Source organism: Trichomycterus rosablanca, chromosome 26 (genome assembly GCF_030014385.1).
Source record: "Trichomycterus rosablanca isolate fTriRos1 chromosome 26, fTriRos1.hap1, whole genome shotgun sequence".
NCBI lineage: Eukaryota > Metazoa > Chordata > Actinopteri > Siluriformes > Trichomycteridae > Trichomycterus > Trichomycterus rosablanca.
In genome coordinates, this window is record NC_086013.1 from 6,554,792 (window position 1) to 6,564,496 (window position 9,705).

The window sequence follows — 9,705 nt, forward strand, 5'->3', positions numbered from 1 at the left end:
TCCAAAGCCATAAAATAAACCTTTAAAGCCTGTGCACATTTTTTACATGTAAGTTTTAGAACAATCTAATGACATTTACATTTTCAGCATTTAGCAGACGCTTTTATCCAAAGCGACTTACACAATGAGCAATTGAGGGTTAAGGGCCTTGCTCAAGAACCCAACAGTGGCAACTTGGTGGTGGCGGGGCTTGAACCGGCAACCTTCTGTTTACTAGTCCAGTACCTTAACCACTGAGCTATCACTACTTAATGACAAAAGTAACTAAGCAGTAAATGCATCAGTTCTCTACAACAGCAGCCCTTTACTGATCATGGCTTGTAAACCTGGTAAAAGCTCATTTAGGATAACCTAATGTCAGCAACATGCACTTCCTAAACTGCACTAACCACCTACAGAATTTGTAAAAATGCCATTTTAATTTCTAATTGTGTATGCATTCTTATTCTTAAGTAAATAGACAATAAAAACATTTTAGAATAAGGATGCTTGTATTACAGATGTTTTTTTTAGCAAAATTAAGAAGAGAAAATATGTCCATTTGCTGCACACACAAAAATCTGAAAAAGTAACCCTTGAATGTGTATTAACATTCTTATAATAAATTAATCTGAGCACAACCAACTTTACAGCATGTTCTTACTTTCAGTAACATATTTCTACTGCAGCACTGAAGTCACTAAGAATAGCGCTGCTTTTAACTAATAAGAGGAAGAATCGATTTGAGCTGACTATGCCACTGTTTTCCTATAAAGAAGCATTGCCGGTTACCTTGATTAAATTTGCCACAGTGCCTTTCAGTCTTGACTTTGTGCAGTCAATAATACAATTGGCTCAGCTAAGAGACTGCTCTTTCAGCCCAGAGTGACCGTTAATTTAGTAGTCAAACTTATGTGATCTATTTTTTTGTCCATGTTTGAGTTATGGACAAACACTGCAGTCAAACATTGCAGTTGAGTTAAACACTGCAATGTACAAAAAACACTGTTTTAAAGATACAATAATGTACATTAAATTATTTATGGATATTTAAATATTACTCAGTATAACACAGATAAATACATTGCAATTAAATTTGTGTGATTAAAGAAAACCACATCATCACATAATGGCTAGTTATTTGACTGCGGACTGAACCAGTTTTGCTTATTAAGTAATCCCCTAAAATGAGTAATATCATTGCAGTTTAATAGTCTCTATTCATATTGTAACGCAAGTGCCAAAAAAATCCAGTTATTGTTGGCGTCCACCATTTACTTAAAAGAATGTACTTAAAGAGCCAACCTGTTCACAACCAACATCCTCACTTTGCACAGACATGAACCTCATCAGAAAGCTTACTATTTAAATGCAAGGTTTGTCATTTTAGCCTTAATCAATTCAGTGGACAACTGCAGAGACAAAACAACACAACTGAACTTAGTGACACACTGGCTTAACATTTCTGAAATACTGATATACTGAAGTGTATTGACTTAGACAGCTTACGTCAGAAGTGGATTTCTTTTCCTTTGGCAATACATAAAACAACCAGAATACATAAACTGTGGCACTTCAACATTTAACTCTTCATTTACTGTTAGCCATTATTAAGAGAACAAACGTACAATACTCAGATCTATTCTAGAGTAATTCCCTGAAGCTCTTACCTCAGACTTTGAATACAAGTATGCTTACCAGCTAAATATAATTGCTGGTTATTGTAATAACTTTTTAGCAACATCTTATCTATTAGAAGACATGAAGATTTCATTAAAGTGAAACCAATGTTACTAATTAGCTTCTTTATTAGAAGGTTAAAGAAGATTAGAAAGGTGACGCCTTTTGTCTCCTCTGAATGCATTTTCAGTAATCATAAAAGTTTCAATAATATAAATTCTCTTTAAAATGGAATAATAGACCATTTTAGGCCCTGTGAACACATCTCAGGGTACAAATAAATTATACAGTGGTAAGCAGTTTGTATTAAATGATTGCATCATCCAAGGACCAAAAAAAGTCTCTAACTTGCCCATAAGGAAAATTAAGGTTCACCTGTACAGCCTCTGCATAGCATTTACAGTCACAGTTTGCCAATGCTTTAATGACAGGTGTTAATAAAGTTCTCTTTACACTAGGTGGTACTCCTTTAGGTTGAGCTGCAGAATTGTGTCCTTAACGGCAGCAAAGACAAATCGGATGTTTTCTGTGTCTGTGGCACAGGTAAAATGAGAGTAGATGATTTTATCACTGTCTGGGTTTAGGTCAACAAACATCTTAAGGATAAACTCCCGTCCTGCCTGAGCATCCCGCTGGGGGCCTGAAAGTGAGGAGAAGAAATTTATTTTTTTAGAAAATCAGTAAAAAATAATATAAAATTAAATACAACTACCTGAATATGCTTCTGTGGTTGCAGCCCAATATGATACATTTACTTGATTTTTTTTTAAATAATGTCATCAGAGTATCAATCTAAACTCAAAGACCCGATCACCTTCAGCAATTTAGATAAAACTTTTGTTGAAGGATTTTAAGCATCTTAATTTTATACAGTGCACCTTATTGTGCACAGTAAAGGTGTGAATTATTAAAATAAAGGTGTAAAACAACAACAGTTCAGTCTGTTTGGTCCTAAAGCATGCACTAAAGTGCTAAAGCTATTACTTTTGTTGGTACTATTTTGATGGCATGCAAATTGAGACAGAGCCCCATACAGCCCCAATCACAGTGAGAAATAAGTTAATGGGTTTTTTTTGGGGGTTTTTTATCAGATTGTTTGTAATGGAATACAACATGTGTAAATAATGAAATTTAGTTGTCCGAATGACCCTGTTCTGTATATAAATACAAAATGTATAAAGCTAACATTTGTTGGAATATGCCTTCTTTACAATATTGCACTGACATAATAGGAAGCAGGGAAAAAGGATGTTGTAGGGTTGTGGTATAATCTTTTATACCACAAGATAAGATAAGAATAAGAACCAGGGTCTGTATTAGGGTAATCTGTGACAGCATTAACACTCAAGGAATATACAACTCTGGAGCAACCTTCTAGATGACAGCTTTTTTAGGGATGCCCATGTTTGTTGTTGTCCAAGTGACAGCATGTCCCATTAAAAATGAGGTGCATTATGAAGTGCAAAATACAAAATATTAAAGCCCATATTGTTGCGCAGCTAAGAAATGTCTGGTATAATGGCACAAAATTACAGTTTTCACATTAATGTTGGACCAGTTGGTGTCTTTAGTTTTTAAAAAGGTGATGTTATGCATGCACCTGTGTTAATGTTTTTGGAAAATAAAACTTCATATTTATCACTTAAGAGGATTTCACATACCCTCCAAAAGATTATTTGTTTTAAGGTTTGTAATTCAAACACAGGTAATGTATAAACCGATAGAATCCATTTGATTTTGCAACCACACATCAGGTGAGCTACATAGACTGTACACATACAACACCACATCACCTTTAAAAAACAAGATTTTTAATTCCACTTACCATCATACTCTGGAAAATAATCTACAAGATGTGAAAACATTATTTTCTCCTCCAGCAGGTCTTTCTTGTTTAAAAACAAAATTACAGAAGAATTCTGGAACCAAGGATAAGTTATGATCGTTCTAAAGAGTGCTTTGCTTTCCTCCATTCGATTCTAGCAACAACAACAACAAAAAACAAGAATTAATTCTGCATTTTCAACCACTGATAGTCCAGGTGCATGTTCAAATATTAATACTACTTAGGACACATGGTAACTAAAGAATACTTAAAATTGTGGTATAAAAAAGAAAAATGCTAACTTCACATTTACAATAATTTCTAGCCATAAACTATATTATTATTAAAGGAAAATCAAAGAGAGAAGATTTAGATTGTCAGTTACTTGATTAGCTATTTGCTCATCAACCTCTTGATTAAATGTGTAATGATCATAAAAAGGGTCAATCATTGTGAACATAGAACCTTTTTTATTGATTTATTTATTATTTATTAGGATTTTAACGTCAGGTTTTACACACTTTGGTTACATTCATGACAGAAATGGTAGTTATTCGTTACACAAGATTCATCAGTTCACAAGTTTATTGTCAAACACAGTCATGGACAATTTTGTATCTTCAATTTTGTACCTCACTTGCATGTCTTTGGACTGTGGGAGGAAACCAATGCACACAGACACGGGGAGAACATGCAAACTCCACGCAGAAAGGACCCAGATCACCCCACCTGGGGATCGAACCCAGGACCTTCTTGCTGTGAGGCGACCGTGCCACCCTTTATTTATTGATAAGGTGCCAATGTTGGTTTCACAGTGCCCAATCTATATTCCACTGAAAAAACATTAGTGTTGTAGGCAGCTTGTTAAGAACCCTTTAGACTAATGGGTAGAGCTTTGGGCTGTCAATCCAAAAGTTGAGAGTTGTAATCTCAGCTGTGCCATGCAGCCACTGTTGCTCCCTTGACCAAGGCTCTTAACCCTCCTGGCTCCAGGGTAGCCATACAATGGCTGACCCTGCGCTCTGACCCCAGCTTCAAACAAGCTGGAATACACTGAAAAAGGATTTCGTTGTACTGTACACCTGTATTTGTATAAACAACAGTTGTGGCCTAGTGGTTAAGGTACTGGACTAGTAATCCAAAGCTTGCTGGTTCAACCTTAACCCTCAATTGCTTAGACTGTATACTGTAAGTCACTTTGGATAAAAGCGTCTGCTAAATGCTGAAAATGTAAAATAAACGACAAATAAAGGCATTCATTCCTTTATTCTTTATGAGCACTTCTTTGGCTCCCTCTGCTGTTCGTGAAAGACTTTTACACACCTCATTGTCAGATTCGACCAGAACTTGATCATACTCGCTGAGCGCCACCAAAAATATAATAGAGGTGACGTTCTCGAAACAGTGGATCCATTTTCGTCTCTCCGACCGCTGACCACCCACATCCACCATTCTGACAGAAACAGGAGTAATCAGAAATCAAAGCACCAGAGATACCATAGACCACTCTCTCTTTTAACTGGTTAAACATAATTGACTATAAATTAAACAGCCTTTAACTGAAGTTTAACAAAAGTTAACAGCTGTACCTAAATATCACACTCTGCAGGTCAAAAGGGTACTCAATGATGCCTGTTGTGGGCACTCTGACCCTGAGCACATCTTGCTGAGTGGGCACATAGCATGGGTCAGCAATTCGTTCCAATGAATTCAGGTAGCTGAAAGGTAAATATAGTGATATCACTCAAAGAAATTACTGTAGCAATCATTGTCGCCCTCATTCCTGTAAATGTGGCAGCAGTGCCGAATCTACATTTTCACTTCTGTTACTAAAGTTTCACTTTTATTTGTCATTTTCTTGCATCCATTGCACTGGCTTAAAATGAAAATAATGTATGCAGACTGCTGAAACTATTACAATTATATAAATGTACATTATCTGTATAAATGTGTATATAATAAGTAAGAAGGCAAAATAAAAAAAGTACTGACAATAAGGGCAAAGAAGATAGAGAAACTGGTCATCTTACTCCTAAACCTTAGATACTATTTATTACATGCTGCGGACACTGATTTCAATTTAATTGATGTCTGTTTACATGTGAAGTGAAGTAAGGCCAGTCATGAGTGTGTCCAAAACCACACTACCATACTAAATATACATGGAATAAGGGCATAAAAACAGAAACACCACATATAAAAAAGGAAAAACTAACAGCACAAATTAGCTTTAATAATCACAGGCTAAATATGTATTTATTTATTCATTTATTTATTTATATATTCGTTTTTATTTACTTATGAGGATTTTAACATCATGTTTTACACTCTGGTTACATTCATGACAGACATTCCTGACAGGCAAATTACAAATGAATGGCTAAAAGGCTAAACCAGGGACTGTGAAATACTATAATTTGCTTTATTATATTACAGTAATAAGTTTATTTACAATAGAAGTACAAAGTTATGTAACTTATGCCTTTCAACACATTGTATATTAATTTCTGTAATGACTCTTTTGGAATCTTCAGTCATTCTGCTCATGCAAAAACTTCTAGCTCATTTAGGTTTGATGGCTTTCATGCTGCAACTGCCTACTTTAAACCGCCTGAACATTTTCTGTGCAATTTAGAACTGGAAACTGAGAAAGCCACTCCAGAATGTTCCAGGACTGATCCCTAAACCAAGCTTTGGTGGTGCCTGAGTGTGCCTGAGATCAGTCTTGCTGGAAAGTCCAATTATTTCCAAGGTTCCATTTCACCAAAGCAAGCATAGTCCTTCTCAAAATGCCCTGGCATTTCTGTGTATCTATGATGCCAGTCACACAGTAAAGACTAACAGTTTCTGCAGCAGAAAAACATCCCCACGTCATCACTGACTTATCTCTATGCTTGACCATGAGGACATTATTCTGTATCTGGTCAATAGCCTCGTCTTTCTGGTGCCAGACAAACTGCTGACCCATTAAGCCAAACAGTTTTACTTTTGAATCATCACTCCACAGATGAGTTCCAGAACTCCAGTAGCATATTCCAGTCAACCAGGAGATCATCTTTTTTTGCCACTGACACATTTATCCCAGCCTTCATCAAATACATGGAGTAACACTGAGGTTTTTTTGTCATTGTCGTGATTGTTCAAGGTCTTGGAAATCACCAGTGCCCTTTTGTTGCAATGAAATGATCTCTTAGGATTGTGACAGATCCTTAGTTTTTACTATGGCTCAACACACCTTGAACACTCAAATATCTGGATGTTGTTTATATAACACATCACAGCTGAAGCAATTAGGGTTGTTATTAAGTTCCCAATGGTTAAATCATGTTGTAACCCACCATCATACAACAAAATATCCTGCTACTCTGAAATATTACATATTTTTGGTTAACTGACTATCATTTAACTGATAGAGACTTAATTTAAAGCAAAATCTAGCCCTGGAGAAAGGTTTCAAGTTAAGAATTCTTATTTTGTTTGGGGCCTGTAACTGTATGTCTCTCTAAACTCATGTCATACCTGTTGTGTGCCTGTTCATACTGTATATACACATCTTTGTAATGTCTCCTCTGATGGTGTATAATTGCCATGCTCCGCTGGACACACGTTTCACTTTCATGGAATTACACGGGCAGTAGCAATATTTATCCCATCCTCAGTTTCCATGTCCATTGCTGGCATGATTTGCACCTTCCCTGCTGTGACTTTATTTAAAGCAAAATCTAGCTCTTGGGGGTAAATATTTTTATTCTGATTGCAACTGTACATAAGTATTTACTTTGAAATGAGTTAGCCTTTAAATCATGCAATGTTTTCTGCACTCACTATTTTGTTGAATCCGAGAGCTGGAACTCTCTCCTTCGGTCATAGCACTCCTGGATTCCTGGGTCATTCCATAAACTCTTAATGGCATCCATATAGGGATTTACAAATGATGAAATTTTTTCTACATCCACGTCTCGAACAATATTTGCATTGCCCTGAAAAACAAGGAAGATATTTTTATATTGTTATTCATATGATGTATTAATGAAACATATTTTTATTTCACTGTCTGAAAGCTACTATCTGGCAGTGTTTGACCCATTTTATAAATGGCATTTTTTTGGTTTCTTTTACTGCTTTAAGAGGAAAATAGGCTTGTATTTGCCTTCAAGACAATCTTGAAATAGAAATAAAGCAACAACACCATGCTATACTACTTAATTTGTCTAATTAATTTTATAGCCTGGAGGAATAATCTTGCTAGGACTGGGCTGCATAATTAACCAAAGTGGCTCCATAATGTTATTTGTCTTATAACTTGCCCTACTTTATAATAAAGACATGCCTCCTGGGAAATTTAAAATATAAATGTCCTTTAACAATAACAAAAAAACTACTTAAACAACTTACACTTGTTTTTTCCGGATAACTTACTGTTGTTAAGATCTACGCCATGTTATGTCAAACTAATCCCAAAGAGGATAAAATTTTAATTGAAAAACAAATCAAAGTGTTGTTAGTATCTCAGAAATGATAAGTAATGAGGAATAATTTATGAATTAAACACAGTGAAATACTATGATAATAGGTTGTTAGGCAAATATTGCAAAAGTAATGAAAAACTAAAAGCATTTTAAATTTATACTGGTACCAAAAACATTTCTGGTGGACATAACGTTTAGCTTTCTTCACGTGTAATAAGGTTTAACCCAGTAAACTGCTGTGTAAAGGAAAAATATGGGAGACACCAAGATGTGTCATTACAGGCAAAGGTAACCCAGAATTGCTAAGGTTTTGTTTTAGAGCCCACTCATTTTCATCCCACTAAAGGCAAGGCCAACTTTTGGAACAATTGTACCTTATTGTTTTCATATTTGTAAGGTATCTGGAGTGTGTCCATTGCTCGAATCATGGCCTGAATGGACATGTAGATGTTCTGATAGACCAGCTTAATGAATCCCTTCTTGTCCTCCTCAGAGTATCCTGAGCCATGAATGATTCTCATCTGCTTGATAAATGTGCTTTTACCGCTTTCCCCAGTCCCTACAAAACAGAAACCAAGAGATGACTAAACTGGATAACATGCATAAAGTAGTGCACAATAAACAACAGTATGATTTCCATAGCCAAAAAGGGGCGGACACCTCCAGCCAACTGTTCCACTGCACCTGCTAAACATGTGCATGCTTTAGCAGGCCACAGGCTTTGTAAAGCTGTTTCAAAGGTACAAAAATGGTTGGTATTTGATATTATTCAAAAAGCCCGGGCGTGCCATCTGTAACGTAAACATCCGAAAGTGATTCAAGCTTTAGGTCATTCTCCAGTCTTAACCCTTAACAATGTTCTAACCAATTCTGACAGTTTCTATAACGTTTTTTAATTTAATGCAACCTGACTTGATAAACTCTTCCTCAAAGTAATACAATTAAAATTAGCTTGGAATAAAAACAGTGGTTCTGGTCCTTCCATGGCTAATGTTTGTTTAGCATCGCAGACATCCAGCACCCACGTTTACACAAAAGCCATTTGCCGTCGTGGGAAACGTTATTTTATCGAAATACAAAATGTTCTACATTCAGCCACACATGCAGTAATTAACCTGTGGTGATTTGCATCTGCAAGCCTGGGTTAAGCGGTGTGCGTCAAGTTTTGCATAATAAAGCGGAGCCCGTAAACCACAGAGGATAAAACAGATTTCTGGATTTCATACCGAGCAGCAGGAGCTTGAGCTCTCGACGGGCGTCCTTCTTGTCCCGGCGGAGCTGCCTCTCTATCTCATCGTTGATCCGCCTTGCTTCTTTCGCCTCTTCAGTAAGGCAGCACGCCATAATGGAGTCGAAAGTCATGATTCTTTAGACGATAAATAGCGACAAAGCCAAGACGTTTCCAGGCGTTTTCAAAGAGAAGAAAAAAAATCGGCCAAGCATTTGTGTTGGAATTAATAATGTGCTTGAAATAGTTCTGTAGTTTATGAGGAAAGCAAAAAGAGGAGGCGATTTCTAAAACATAAGACTTAATTCATAAACAAATGTTTACAATTATTGAATATCCCTGGTTAATTAACATGCAGCCAAAACTTTAAAAAGCCTCACAAAATGCTTATTAAGGTTATTTGTATATGCCTCACTTTAAACGCAACAGATTGTTTTGCCAGATATGGTCCATAGCTAATCGATTTGGTTAGCTGTGAGTAACAGTCTCGGTTCTTTTACTAAAGGAACGTTTTTCTAGAGTAA

The 9,705-nt window shown here is 36.1% G+C and overlaps 1 protein-coding gene across 1 annotated transcript; it reads right to left on the reverse strand.

Annotated features, from left to right (window-relative positions):
• Positions 1-1,825: 1,825 nt before the first annotated feature.
• On the reverse strand, positions 1,826-9,435 carry gnaq (guanine nucleotide binding protein (G protein), q polypeptide). Its single transcript, XM_062988516.1, has 7 exons — positions 9,180-9,435; positions 8,328-8,512; positions 7,310-7,464; positions 5,074-5,202; positions 4,808-4,937; positions 3,485-3,638; positions 1,826-2,299 (listed from the first exon to the last, which is right to left on the reverse strand). The coding sequence occupies exons 1-7, from the start codon at positions 9,313-9,315 to the stop codon at positions 2,109-2,111; spliced, it is 1,080 nt and encodes a 359-aa protein (XP_062844586.1). The 5' UTR covers positions 9,316-9,435; the 3' UTR covers positions 1,826-2,108.
• Between the last annotated feature and the right edge of the window lie 270 nt (positions 9,436-9,705).